At 39.6% G+C, this 14,094-nt stretch overlaps 2 protein-coding genes across 8 annotated transcripts in view; one reads left to right on the top strand and one right to left on the bottom strand.

Annotated features, from left to right (window-relative positions):
- ryr1b (ryanodine receptor 1b (skeletal)) overlaps positions 1–10,186 on the bottom strand; it is a 105,466-nt gene extending 95,280 nt beyond the window's left edge. For 4 of the 7 annotated variants that reach the window (XM_036214671.1, XM_024277596.2, XM_036214669.1 and 1 more), the window contains exon 1: positions 5,749–6,089. In XM_036214671.1, coding sequence (XP_036070564.1) covers positions 5,749–5,796 — 48 coding nt within the window. In that variant the 5' untranslated portion in view covers positions 5,797–6,089. Of the gene's footprint in view, positions 1–5,748; positions 6,091–9,967 lie in introns of those variants that run through there. The other 3 variants (XM_036214667.1, XM_036214668.1, XM_036214666.1) reach the window with 2 other exon arrangements.
- A 1,876-nt stretch (positions 10,187–12,062) lies between these two features.
- rasgrp4 (RAS guanyl releasing protein 4) overlaps positions 12,063–14,094 on the top strand; it is a 26,056-nt gene continuing 24,024 nt past the window's right edge. Inside the window, exon 1 of the mRNA XM_024277629.2 lies at positions 12,063–12,510. Within this exon, the coding sequence (XP_024133397.1) occupies positions 12,494–12,510 (17 nt within the window). The 5' untranslated portion in view covers positions 12,063–12,493. The remainder of the gene's footprint in view (positions 12,511–14,094) is intronic.

The raw sequence follows: 14,094 nt of genomic DNA, 5'->3' as shown, positions 1-14,094 counted from the left end.
CATTATCGCAGGTAATGCTAGTGTGAATGCCGATCTGGTTCTGGGATATGGACCACACCGGTATCATAACCCTAACTTTAACCTTGTACAGGACAGTCGGTACCGGACGGGGTCCAGACACAGAACCAGACGCGGACCAGGTAGGATTAGGGTACCGGTGCGGTCCATGTCCCAGTAGCAGACTGGTACCGGTATCATAACCCTAACCCGGTATCAGACAGTCTGTATCGGACAGTCGGTACCGGACGGGGTCCAGACACAGAACCAGACGCAGACCATGTCCCAGTAACAGACCGGTAGCTGTATCCTAACCCTAACTCGGTACCAGACACTCTGTATCGGACAGTGGGTACCGAAAGTGGATCAGTACTGGTTCCCGACGCTGTACCAAACACGGACCAGGGTAGGGTTAGGGTATCACATTAGGGTACCACTGTGGTCCACGTCCCAGTACCAGACCGGTATCGGTATCCTAACCATAACCCTGTACCAGACAGTCAGTACCGGATGTGGATCAGTACTGGTTCCCGACGCTGTACCAAACACGGACCAGGGTAGGGTTAGGGTATCAGGTTAGGGTACCACTGTGGTCCACGTCCCAGTACCAGACCGGTATCGGTATCCTAACCATAACCCGGTACCAGACAGTCAGTACCGGATGTGGATCAGTACTGCTTCTGGGCGCGGTACCAGACGTGGACCGGGTTAGGGTTAGGTGTTTTTGCATAAAACACAAAAAGTATTTTCACTTTTTCTTTTTTCTTGTTATTTTACTTATAAAAAAGAAGTGAATGAAATAAAAATGAACTTGACTGAACTGAATACAAACCCCAAAGCTCAAAAACTGGAAAGGGTCACATGACCACAGGCTCTATCCATCTATATATACAGTCATTAGTCATAACTCTGCTTTTCCACAGTCAGCAGGTGTAAAAGGGGCATAATGCCACCCGCCTCATATGGGAGGCAGCAGAGCAGCCCATAATGGAGCGCTTGTGTCAGGTCGCTCGGGGATCCCCGCCGGTGTGGCGGTTTGAAAGCCGACAAACGTCTGCAGCTCAGAAACAAGTGAAAACCTCTGAATCATTTCAGTGGAAATCATGAAGGCTTCAACCACAAATCCTGAAAGAGTGCAGTTTCCATTCACATTAAAAACACTCTCAACACACACACCTCCCCCAGGACGAGGCAAGTAGGACATCGGTTCCTCTGGTCCTCCGAGCCTCTGATCCGACTGTGGAGAACTAAAAAAGGAAAGCGTGGTCGAAGCTCCAAAAGCCCCTCCAGGCTCACTGGGTCGCCTGATTCACGCGGCGAACAATGACACAGCGTTTGGAGGGTTCGGGTTTCCTCGCATTCATCCCTCACTCAACAGGATCAGTGTGGGGGCTCAAGAGGCTGAGCTCATGGGAGGGGGGCATCTGTCGCTCCGTCGGTGAAACCACTGGAGACCCGGAGTTAAACAAAAACGCAGAAACTGCTGAGTAATCGCAGGGGAATAACATTCATCACAAACATCCAAATACTCGAAAAAATACTATATATTAAATACTGTACATATATGATGTATATATATGCATATACATACATATACATCATGTATATATGATGTATATGTATATACTGTATATATAAAACAACTTTTAAAATGTATAATACATTTTTATAACATTTTTTCTAACAAATGTTTTGAGTTTCACTATTTTCTGACTGATTTTGTACTTCTTAAGAGCAGTTGTGTAAGTAAATAAATTAACTCAATTATTAAACTGTATAAAATTCCCTTTTTTTCAAGAATATAAAAATAAAAGTATGTATAAACAAGAAAATGAAAATTCTCGACAAAAACATTAAAATGTTTTTAGGTAAACCAGTTTGTTATTATATACAAGTACGTTTAAATACTTTTAAATACTTTTCTTTTCTTTAAAATGAAATAATCTACATTATAACTATTACTCAAAATCTTTTTAATCTTTTTAATATTGTTGATATTCATAGAAAATAATTTAGATTTGAACTCAACGTCACTGATTTAGAGAGAAATCCTTTCTTTATATTTTTGTAAAAATATATATATATATTTAATATTTGGAATTTGTTCATTTTATTAAGGAAATATTAATCAAGTCTTTTCTACTTTAGTTTTAATTGAATATTTTTTCAGCCCCTCTTTGTTGAAAAATTATAAAATGCCTAAATCTGTCTAAAATATATTAATTATTTATCACGGATCGTCTTTATTGACATTTATTTATAAAAATGTTGATTTTGTGAAAATGGACACACAAATATTCCTGTTTAAATGTATTTCAGTTTTATTATTATTATTATTTATCTGTTTTGTATAAAACTAATCTTTAAGGGGCTCTAATAAAATAATGATGTATATTAACATGACAATACAGAATTTCTGCCAACAGTCAAATACATTTTATACAACTCTAAAGATGACAGCGTTATTGTTATTTTCTTGTAAAATGTCAAGTTTTTCTCATAATTAAATTACTTTATTCTGTGTATTTTCTTTTATGGTGGTTCTAATTCTTCGTCATAATCCTGAGAATCCGTAAAATCTTAACTTATTTACGACTCAAGATTCAGTGCAGGATTCTGTTCCAAAACCAAATAGTTTTTTAGCTTTAAAAATCTGTTTTACTTACTAAAAACATAATAACTCAAAGTAATTTAAAGCAAATAAAGATGAAAATTTATTCTTAAAATTGAAAACAATAAAAAACAACAACAAAGAACTTTTTGTTTTGCCTAAAAATAAATTAATTTGCTTTAAAAAATGTTTAAATCAATTATTTATTAATACATTTATATATATTTTTGTATCCTTTTCATTTTTTCCCCTTAAAAACTCTATATTTCCACCAATGTGACGATGCACAAATGCTGCTTTCCAACAGACTGTCGTGTTTTTACTCTCTGGTTTATTGGAGGAACCAATAAATATCGATCAGAGTTTGTAGAAGGAGCATTTCAGTTGCTTTTAGCCAAACCTGATGCCAGCTGCTAATAAAGACTGATAACCCAAAGGTTTGGTGGGATGTGAACGCAGCGCAGACCCGCCAGCGTTTTGATTCACCCGCATCTGTGCTGCTGACTCGACCTGTGACCCCGACTCTGGTGCCAACGATAAGCGGCTGAAGTAGATTGGGCATTAATAATTCACGCCGGGCTGCAGCGCTCCTTCTTTAAAGTTTTATAGGTCCATCTTAGCTGAGCTGAAGGATTTTCAGACAATTTCTACAGATTGAAAACAATTATTTTTAAATGTTTAATCAGTGAAAATGCAGCAGCTCTGATGGTCGATTAGAAACCAGACAGAAAAGTGAGTCTTTATATGTGAAAAGAAGACTGATCTGTGCTGTCAAAATAAAAGCCTACAAAACTGAGCAGTCTCAATCGCAGGATACATCATTTTTCCATATAACTTTAAAAATGTATTGAATTAAAAAAAGACTTTATCTGCATATTTTGCACTGAACATTGAATAGGCAGCAAGAATTGAAAGAACAAAAGTTTGTTTAACACAATACTTCTGCAGTTAATAAAGGAATCTGCGATATTTTTTACTTTATTAAGGCATAAATCCTTCAGCCTTCTGAGTTTAAAAGCTGCAGACACGTGAAGACAAAATAAACATTAAAATTAACACACTTTCTGTAAATTCATGCTAACTTTGGTTTCATCCTAACTGTGAGGAGCTGTGCGTCTCCTGAGAGTCGATGCAGAAAACAAATCAGTTGAAGCTAAATGAGCTGCAGGAACAAAAGAAGCAACAGATTCTCTAGAAAATCCACAAACTAAACCTGGAGTTTGATGCTTCTCTGGTTCTGACTGAGACGACCGCCTTAATCAGAGTGAATCCCATCCTCTGCAACATGAAGAACTTTTCTGAAAGCATTCGGTTAATGCCAAAACGCTCTGATTCCATCAGAATCGGCTGCTTTTCCTAGTGTCTTAGTCCAACAAACTGACAGCAAACATGTTTTCAGAGTTTTCCTGTTGAATTTCTCTTTGTTTTCGTTTCAACTTTAGTTTTTTGTTTTTTTCTTCCCAGAGAAGGATCCACGTTATTTTATTCGTTCTTGAATGTCGGCGTGGCGAGGAGCTGTCTCACCTTTCGGAACTGTTTTATCGCAGTAACCTCGCTGATCGGCTCCTCCTAAATGTGCAGAAGTGTGAGCTCAGAGGAATATGCATGTCTGTCTCTGCGTGTCAGAAAGCTTTTTTGGAAACTCCTATTTCTCATTTGACTTTTAGTAACTAGAAAATAAAGTGTTTTTTTTTATTATTTCTTGTGCTTTAATCAACTTTACCCCATGACAATTTTTGTATTTAAAAAAAAAATCCCAGTAGTGTTTAGTCATGATTATGAAGTTTTTGACCAAAATTCTACAACCTAAATGTCCTAAAAAGCCATTTTTCATGTTGATCTGAAGCCTCTGTTTCAAAAATCTCATTTAAGGGGGCGTGGCTTTTGGAGCTCCGCCCCTAATTGACAGATATTTAAAAGGAGAAATACTTGGAAAGAGAAAAAAACGAAATTATTTCTTATTACCGTATTTTTCAGAGTATAAGTCCCTGTTTTTGTCATAGTTTAGCCAGGGGTACAACTTATACTCAGGAGCGACCTATTTGTGATTTTTTTAAACATAAATAAGCTCATTTATTCGTTATTCTTCCACTAGCACGGTTACCCTTTAGCGGTTGCTTCCGTGAACAATCACTAGAGGGCGCTGTATTTTCTTCTGACAGTCCCAGAAGAAGAAGAAGTGTCGTCCAAAACAAACATGGAGGAGAATCTGATTGTTTTCCTCTTAAATTGTGATATTTTTCTCTTTGGTATCGAAGCATTATTATGGCCCGCAGCATCAGGTACTGATGGCAAGGACCATATTATTATTATTCATGTGTTTTATTTCTTGCCATGGCAAATCTCCAGAGCGACTCATAAATGGTTTTCTTCTTCTTGATTAGACTTTTTTTTGCTCCTGCGACTGAAATTCAGAAAATACAGTAAATGTGTTCTCTTTCATAAGAAAACATGTTAAAAACTTTAAAAAAAACAGGACTTTCATCAGAGGGGTAGTGTAAGTCAGGTGATATGAACTTCTTGAAAAGTTCTTCTCTAAGACTCTGAGGGTTTTAGGCGCTAACACAGGTGGAGATAATTCCAAGATTCATCGTCCTGACTGTCTCATCTAACTGTTTGTCCTGGACGTCTGGATCGTTTCCTTCTTCTCATAATTGGAGCTTTCCTCAGGAATGTGGGAAAGACGAGCAGTTTTGGGGCAGCTGCCCCCCGGCAGGTGCTGGGGGGCTTGTTGCCCCGGCGTGTCGCCCCACACGGACAGGCTCCACTTTCCTCAGATAAAAATAGATAACGATGCTAACAGATGCACCCGCCCCTGTCCATCTATCCCGGCTCACGCATGCACACGTACAGGGTTCCAAAGCTGCCAGAGCCTTCTGGAAGTAACCGAAGTCGCCCTGCAGCTTAGCCAGTCCAGATTCCTGAGTTTGTGGGAGATTTCAGAAACCCACGGTGAAGTTTGAAGGAGAGGAGCGGCGAAGCGGGTCAGAGCGCTACAAAAATAGTCCACTATAAACAGAAACTGGGTTTGCTGCGGAAGCTGCAGCCAAAGATCTGAGCCAGAAACACAGAAACTGAAGCTGGAGGACGAGCTCCAGCATCCACACAGGTGACCCCCCCACCAGCAGGACAGGACTCACCGTTCGCAGGAACTGAATCTCCTCTTCTCCTTCTGCTCCTTCTGCCATTGTCCAGGTTTACTCGCAGCTCCTCGGGAGAAAAGAGAAAAATCCTGATTTCTCCCGTCAGGATTTGGGTCTGGCCCCTCCCTCTGTCCTCGCCGCCGCTCGCTCTCAGTGTGAAGTGGGAGTGCTGGGAGGGCAGCAGGAGTCCTCTCCTCTCACGACTGCGAGAGCGAGTGACAGGAGGCGAGGCCGCCCCCTCTGCTCCTCTCTGCGAGGGGGAGGGAGGGGCAGGCACCTTACTACTCATTTACATCGCTCCCATCCGGCCGCCATGGCTGTGAAAGTGGGACGCTGCTCGAGCATCGCCACCCCCACCTACTGTAAGGCTATAAAAAGAAGGGGGGGCTCTAGTTTTGGGGGGAGAACACACAAACACACATGTTGACACAATTATGACAAGTTTGTAAAAATAAAAACACTTGATTCATCACAAGATCCACGTCTTTCAGCTCAATTCACTACTACAGGTTTTAAGGGGTGGAGTTACCAACCTGACTCCGCCCCCTCCTTCACCTGTCTGATCCTCTTTTGCTGTTAATGCCAGGGCTGCCACAAATGATTATTTTAATAATCGAATAATCACTGATCATTTTTTCTGATCGGGTCATGTGCAAACTGGATGTAGAGCACACATCTTAACCATCATTACTTTAAACTAACTAAAAATAAAGACAATAAACTTTTAATGAATCGTTCAGCCTCTGTCCTTCTTTAGTTTCTGCTATTAAAACAAGATTAAACTAGAAAAGTTGCATTACCTGTGATAATGCTAGTGTGAGAGCTTTTGCTGAAAGTAGTCACTGAAGATCCTGAAGCTTTTTGCTGGAAATGGCGACGCAATTAACTGCTTAAGTATGAGCTAAACTCCAAATTAGACCAAAAAAACCTCAGTAGATGCCAAATTAGCCAAAAAGCTAACACATTCCTTAAATACTAGCTATACTCCAAAACAGCCTAAAATTCCTCAGTAAACTAAATTAGTCAAAAACATTAGCCTGCTGCTAAAAGAGAAGCTGAACTCTTTATCAGAATATATGAACCTCACAAATTAGCCAAAAATGTTAGCATGCTGCTAAAATATTAGCTACATTCCAAACTAGGATCAAGAAACCTCAGTAGATGCCAAATTAGCCAAAAAAGCTATTTCCTCAGAAAATTAAATTAGTGAAAAACATTAGCCTGTTGCTAAAATAGAAGCTAAACTATAAATTAGCCTATAAGAACCTCAGTTGAAAATAAATTAGCCAAAAAACCGTTAGCATGTTGCTAAACTATTAGCTAAACTCCAAATTAGCATAAAAAAACTCAGTAGATGCCAAATCAGCCAAAAAGCTAAATACTAGCTAAACTCCAAAACAGCCTAAAATTCCTCAGAAAACTAAATTAGTCAAACACGTTAGTTTGTTGTTAAAATAGAAGCTAAACTCTATATTTTCCTATAAGAACCTCAGAACATAACAAATTTGTCAAAAATGTTTGCATGTTGCTAAAATATTTGCTGAACTCCAAAATAACATATAAAAATCAGTAGATGCCAGATTAGCCAAAAAGCTAACAGATAGCTTAAATACTAGCTAAACTCAAAACAGCCTAAAATTCCTCAGTAAACTAAATTAGTGAAAAACATTAGCCTGTTGCTAAAATAGAAGCTAAACTCTAAATTAGCCATAAGAACCTCAGTTAAAAATAAATTAGCCAAAAAATGTTAGCATGTTGCTAAGATATTAGCTAAACTCCAAATTAGCATAAAAAACTCAGGAGATGCCAAATTAGCCAAAAGGCTAGCACATTGCTTAAATACTAGCTAAACTCCAAAACAGCCTAAATTTCTCGGTAAACTGAATTAGTCCAACACGTTAGTTTGTTGCTAAAATAGACGCTAAACTCTAAATTAGCCTATAATAACCTCAGTATATAATAAATTAGCCAAAAAAACATTAGCATGCTGCTAAAATATTAGCTAAACTCACTTTTTTTAAAATGACTATAAAAGATGAAAGCACAGCCCATGAATACATTTAAAGGTTTGTTGGTCCAACATGACGGCGTTCATATTGCAAAAAAAGAAAAAAAAAGGCGACTGAATTGACTTAATTCTGTTGGAGCCGGAAGCAAACCGTTATCCAGTTCTCATATACAGTCGAATATTGGAACTAAGAGTTAAATTCAATGACTTTTCTTCTCAGCCAATCACAGTCATATTTTTGCAGTGATGGAGCCGATTTATGGACTCTGGCAGGTTCAGCTCAGCCTTGACGGGTGGAGATCGGCCCGGTTCAGGCAAACAGAACCGGGCTGACGTCACATCAAATACAGACGTGATCCTGACGAGGAAGAACTCCAGCATGGCGGGAATTGTTCAGCTTTGACAGCAGCAGGATCACGTTAGTCCTTTCCTGTTTTAAACAGGATCTGATGTGAGACTCCACCGGATCTGCAGAAAAGCTTTTCTGATTCCATCTGAACAGACGATCCTCTCAGATTCGGTTTGTCCAGTTTCTATTATTCTTTTATTGAACGGGTAAATAATGTGCCGGATCCCAGCGGCTCCACAGAGCAGCGTCCAGTCAATAACCCCGAGACGCCCAGCAGACATTATCTCAGCCTTTTGCTCCGGACTGTCACAGCATTAAAACTGTCATAAATGCCTTATTTTTACAGCAAGAAACAAGAAAAAAAATCTGCTTTTTTCAGCTCTGAGGACAGAAATACCTTGATCTTCATCCAGTCTTAAAGACCCACTCCAGTGAAAATCGTGTTTTTAACATGTTCTTGTAGGATTTTTCTCATGATAAAGGACATTTATACGTATATATATATATATAATAAAGCTCAAAATGACATTTCTTTGCTCTTTTTAAGCCAAATCAAAAAACTGTGCTGTTTTCTAGGACATAGTTTCTGCAGAGCGGCAGGAGTTCATTAAAAATATCACCTCTGAGATGTGGGCGGGACTGTTGGTGTGGAGTAACTCCGCCCATTTTCCTCTCTCTGTCACAGAGAGATCATCATATCTTCTACGTCACAAATACATTTTTATTCTGGCTACATTGTTTCATCTGATTCATCACGATTTGAATAAATACAAAGAATTCAACTTTAACCTTAATTGTCTTTATATATCTCCTACATCATCAGAAAAATGAGACAAGAACATATTAATAACAACAAGAAGACATATTTTTAAATTAAAGTGGGTCATATATAAATATATATAATATAAAGTTTTGTTTTTTTTATTAAAAAAAAAACTCATTCAGCTTCAGTGCAGCTGCTGTTGCAGAAACACAACACAGATCCTGCAGAAGCAGCAAAGTCTGTCCAGATGTGTTGCTGCCAACAGTAGGTGTGCAACATGTTGTGTATTTTTGGATGTTAAAAAATAAAACGAAAAAGATTTCTGTTTTTAAATGACTGCAATAAAGACGGTGACTTTAGTTATGGCTTAACTGGGCTTAAGTTTCTCAATGAGAAAATTCAGAATACTTCACACAAAAACAACAACAATAAAACAGTAAAAGATTACCATCATTATTGAAAAGTATTGAGAAATCATCCATAAATGCATTGTAAATGCTCAAAGAAGCACTTAAATAAATAAATTTGAATTTTTGAACCTTTCATTTGAACTCTTCATAAGTTTATTTGAAAATATTTAGAATAGATGGAATTGATGACAGTAAAAAGAAAAACCTGAAAGAAAGTCACTATTTTCAATATTCGTGTTTTTTATACATTTATAAGGGGTCCCCAAATCCAAAGTAACCAAAGTCTTAATAATTTTAAAAAAATCAATTAATTAATTTGTTTAGTTGAATTTAATGTATAACCATCGGTTTTTAATGAGTGTATTTCTGTCTTTTTATGTTTTTATGGACTACAAGTCGTCAATTAAAGTTTATCTTATCTATTCTGGAGACCTATTGATGACCTGTCAGTCAATCCCCCCGGATTCCTCGTGCTTCTTCAGCTGTAGTGGGAGACTCTCACATGACGCTGCGTTCAGGGGAATCCGGAGATTCCGACTCTTTCTTTAGTTTCCCCCCCAAAAAGGCCTAAAGGAAAACCCCCCACAGCATCCCAGTCCCGTCCGCGGACAGTGACACCCTCCCGGAGAGAAAAATGCACCAAACACACTGTGAGAGGAACAGCGCACGCGCGCGCCCGGGCTTACCTCTCCACTTTCTGATGTGTCATCCGTCCTCGCGCTCCCGCCGCCCCCGCAGCGGCGCGGATATGTGAGGAGGACCTGCCGCCGCCGCCGTCCAGCAGGTGGGTCGGAGCCGACGAGAGGACGAGGCGAAGGTGAAGCTCCGCCGAGGCGGAGCCAGCATGAATTCTGGGAGAACGAGTCCGGAAGGGACTCAAGGGGAGCGGGTTACCTCCATGGTTTTACCACCTGGCCAAGTCTTTCTGCCGAATCACGAAGCCGCGCGTGCGCAGTTACCAGGCGGAGCCGCTAGAGGGGGGTGTTGTCCAAGAAAAGAGACCCTTCAGAATTCCACCTTTCAGATTTGACCTTTGAGACAAAAACTAGCTTAACTCTTCGTAATCTGGGGACTTTTTGAGTTTATTTAACATTCTTTTTACAATGTATTTGTCCTTAAAAATGTTTTTTGGGAAATTATTGACATCTTGTTAGAACAACCACAGCATTTTCTTTACCAATATGTTTTTGATTATATTACCCAGTATTTACTCAATAAAACTCATATCTGAGTGTTAAATTGAGTCATTTCAACTGAAAAAAAAATCACAAAAATTTAGATCAAACTGTTTTCGCGTTTTACACTAAACTTTTAATAGATAATTTGTTTTCTGGGGCCTTTTTGAGCTTTTAACTTTTTTTTATTTCAATTATTTTATCTTTAAAATTGTTTTTGCAGCAGTGATTGACATAATCTTTTTGTACAACCGCAGCGTTTCATTTAAATACATATTTTTGAATATATTTCACATTATTTACTCAATAAATTTAAATTCTAAATGGTAAATTTGGTCTTTTTTACTGAAAAATGTTTTAGATCAAACTTTTTTTGTGTTTTATATTAAACATTTAAGAAATAATTCATATTCTGGGGCCTTTTGAGCTTTTTAACTCATTTAATTTCAATCTTGACCTGGCTGTACTACTCCTGATTAACCTTTTAATTATTGTCATACTGTTCATTTTAATTGTATTTTTTAAAATTCAATTACAATAGTATTTTATTCCTACTTTATAGTTTAAACTGTATTTCACTTTCTTGTGTTGATGCTTTTCGTCCCAGGTCTCCCTTGAAAAAGATGTCTAATCTCAATTGGATTTCCTGGTAACATAAAGGCTAAATAAATAGAAAAAATAAAAGAATTTGTATAAATCTACAAACAAAGCAAAGACAAGGTCAAAACAACCTTGTTTTAAGGATTTATTTTAAGGAGTGTCACAATTATGTGTCCTGTTGTGTTTGACTTAAACCAAAAAATTCAAAGTGTAAACCTTTTTCAAACCTTCATGGTAAATGTTGAATACAAACTATGCTAATGGGGGGTTAGTTTCAGTTTTAATGCGACTTGCAAACTTTCCACTGAATATTAGGGACTACTGAGGCTTAAACAAATATATTTTGAAATAATATACGGGTTTAAGCTTAAACTTGGATGCAGAATAGATGAAATAAACAGGAAAAATAAAAGTAATGAGAGTAAATGAAGCTGTGGTGTTCTGCTCGAGGTTTTTACTTCCTGTTTTAAAGGATTGTTGCTTAAGTTTACCATAAAATTACAGCAGTGTCAGGAAAAAAGCCTTTTTTGTTCTGTGATTTTTGCGTTTCATCATCTCCTGTCTGCAGATGATCCTCTCACTCCTCCTGCATGTCTTATCAGCCTCCCTCTTTGCAGCTTCCTGCAGCACCTCTGCAGACTTTTTGTTGTGGGGGGGCCCGAGCGTCCCCCTGTCGGGCCGGTGCTTCCTCTCGGTGTCATTAAACAAGGATTCCTTTGAGAGTTCCTCTTCCAGCTGCACATCCACATTCACCAGCGCAAACACTGACCTCCCTGTGCTGCACCCCCACACCCAGATGGGGGGATGAAGAAAGGAGAAAAGTGTGGGGGGGCCCTGGAGGTGACGGGGACACCTGCTGAAGGAAAGGTTACAGATGAGGTTAAGGTGTGGTCTGCTGTGCTTATGTCACCTCCTCTCCTCCTTCTTCTCTTTTACTGGTGTCACCTCCCCCCTCCCCCTCCTCCTGCACACACAAACAGAAACTGATGTGAGTTCCCCTATCTGCCGGAGCCAGTTCCTCCATTTAAGATGCTGACTTGTTTGTGCTGAGGGGACGAGGCTGAGCGGCCGTCTTTGTCTGTCAGCTCTGCAGCAGAGCAGGAAGCTGCAGCTCTGCGAGCTGCTGATCTGTGGTTGATAGGCCTCCTCAGAAACACACACAGAGGGAGGGAGAGGAGGGTTAACTGACAGCCAAACAGAGCAGGCGAGGAGTTTCAGTCCACGACTGCTATGTGAGCGGACCCTCATCCACGGCGGCTCTCCGTGCTGTGCCCGCTGCTGCTGTCCCGGGCCGTAAACACACAGAGGACACGGAGGAGGAGCAGCAGGAGGAACACAAGGAGGAGTGGGGTCAAGCATGGAGCTGTAGGGACACGCTCAGATGCCCGAGCAGAGCGACAGTGGAGGAGGAGTGCCGCTGAGGAGAAGATCTCTGCAATGAACAAACCCAAGAGGTAAAGAACTGAAGGTGCTGTAAAAAAAACTGAGACGAAACGGCAGTGAAGTTACAGGAAAGTTGCTCTAAAGTCCCAGTGAAGCTGTTGTAAAGCTACATTGAAGTTACAGTGAAGTTACATTAAAGTTGGAGTTAAGCTGCAGTGAATCTGCAGTAAAGTTGGAGTAAAGTAGGGGTGAAACCATAGTGAAGTTGAAGAAAAGTTGTGGTTAAGGTGAAGAAAATATGCAATGAAGCTGCACTGAAGTTTCAGAACAGTTACAGTTTAGATGCAGTTAAATAGCATTAAAGTTTATTTCAAATTGCAGCAAAGTTGCTGTGAAGTTGCAGTTAACCTGCAGCAAATTTGCATTGAAATTTCATTAAAATTGCAGCAAAGTTGCAAATAAGCTGCAGTGAAGTTGCAGTGCAGTTGCATTTAACCTGCAGTAAAGTTGCAAGAAAGCTCCACTGAAGTTTCAGAAAAGTTAGAGTTTAGACACAGTAAAGTTGCAATTTAGCTGCAGTGAAGCTGTATTGAACTTTCCTAAAAATTGCAACAAACTTGCAGTATAGTTGAAGTAAAGCTGCTGCAAAGTTGCTGTGAAGTTGCAGTGAAGCTTCATTAAAATTGCAGCAACTTTGCAGAAAAGTTGGAATAAAGTTGCAATAAAGCTGTTCTGAAATTTCAGACAATTTACAGTTAAGATGCAGTAAAGTTACAGTTAGGCTCCAGTGAAATTGCAGGAAAATTGCAACAAAGTTGATGTGAGGTTTCATTTTAGCTGCAGCGATGTTGCATTAAAGTTTCTTTCAATTGCAGCAAAGTTGCTGTAAAATTGCAGTCAAGTTGCACTGAAGCTGCAGCAAAGTTGCATTGAAGTTTCTTTAAAATTGTAGCAATGTTGCAGTAAACTTGCAGTGAAGTTGCAGTGAAATTTCTTTAAATTTGCAGTGAAGCTGCAGTGAAGTTGCAGTGAAGTTGCAGTGAAGTTGCAGTGACATTTCTTTAAAATTGTAGTAAAGTTGCAGTGAAGCTGCAGTGAAGCTGCAGTGAAGTTGCAGTAAAATTGCAGTGAAGTTGCAGTGAAATTTCTTTAAAATTGTAGCAAAGTTGCAGTGAAGTTGCAGTAAAATTGCAGTGAAGCTGCAGTGAAGCTGCAGTGAAATTTCTTTAAAATTGCTACAAAGTTGCAGTGAAGTTGCAGTTGGACTGCAGTGAAGTCCCAGAGGTGTGTGAGGATCTTCAGACTGAATCATTGCTTTTACTCAAAGCTCTCAGACTCTGATTCGTCCTGCTAACCAAAGTCAGTCTGTGACTCGCAGCGCGGTGGGTCGCTGACCTTCGGCCTTATTCGGTCGATGTCAGAGCGCCGCGCTGTGCTTCTGTGTTGCGTCGGTGAATGTTATTTTTTATGTGTCAGCTCGCCTTTGATTTCCATCAGATAAATGTCGGCTGTGGTTTTCAGCAGCTGCTGCTGCTGCTGCTGCAGTTGTGGCCACAGCTCTTATCAGATTGCCTGGAATGAAAGTTAAAGTTGACGTAGACACGTGTGCTTTCCGAGTTAAAGGCAGACCACCTGAGTGGGCACGGCGGGGAGAA

The sequence above is a fragment of the Oryzias melastigma genome, linkage group LG13 (assembly GCF_002922805.2).
Source record: "Oryzias melastigma strain HK-1 linkage group LG13, ASM292280v2, whole genome shotgun sequence".
Lineage (NCBI taxonomy): Eukaryota > Metazoa > Chordata > Actinopteri > Beloniformes > Adrianichthyidae > Oryzias > Oryzias melastigma.
The sequence above is the reverse complement of the archived record's forward strand: the minus strand, read 5'-3'. Positions and strand labels throughout refer to the sequence as shown.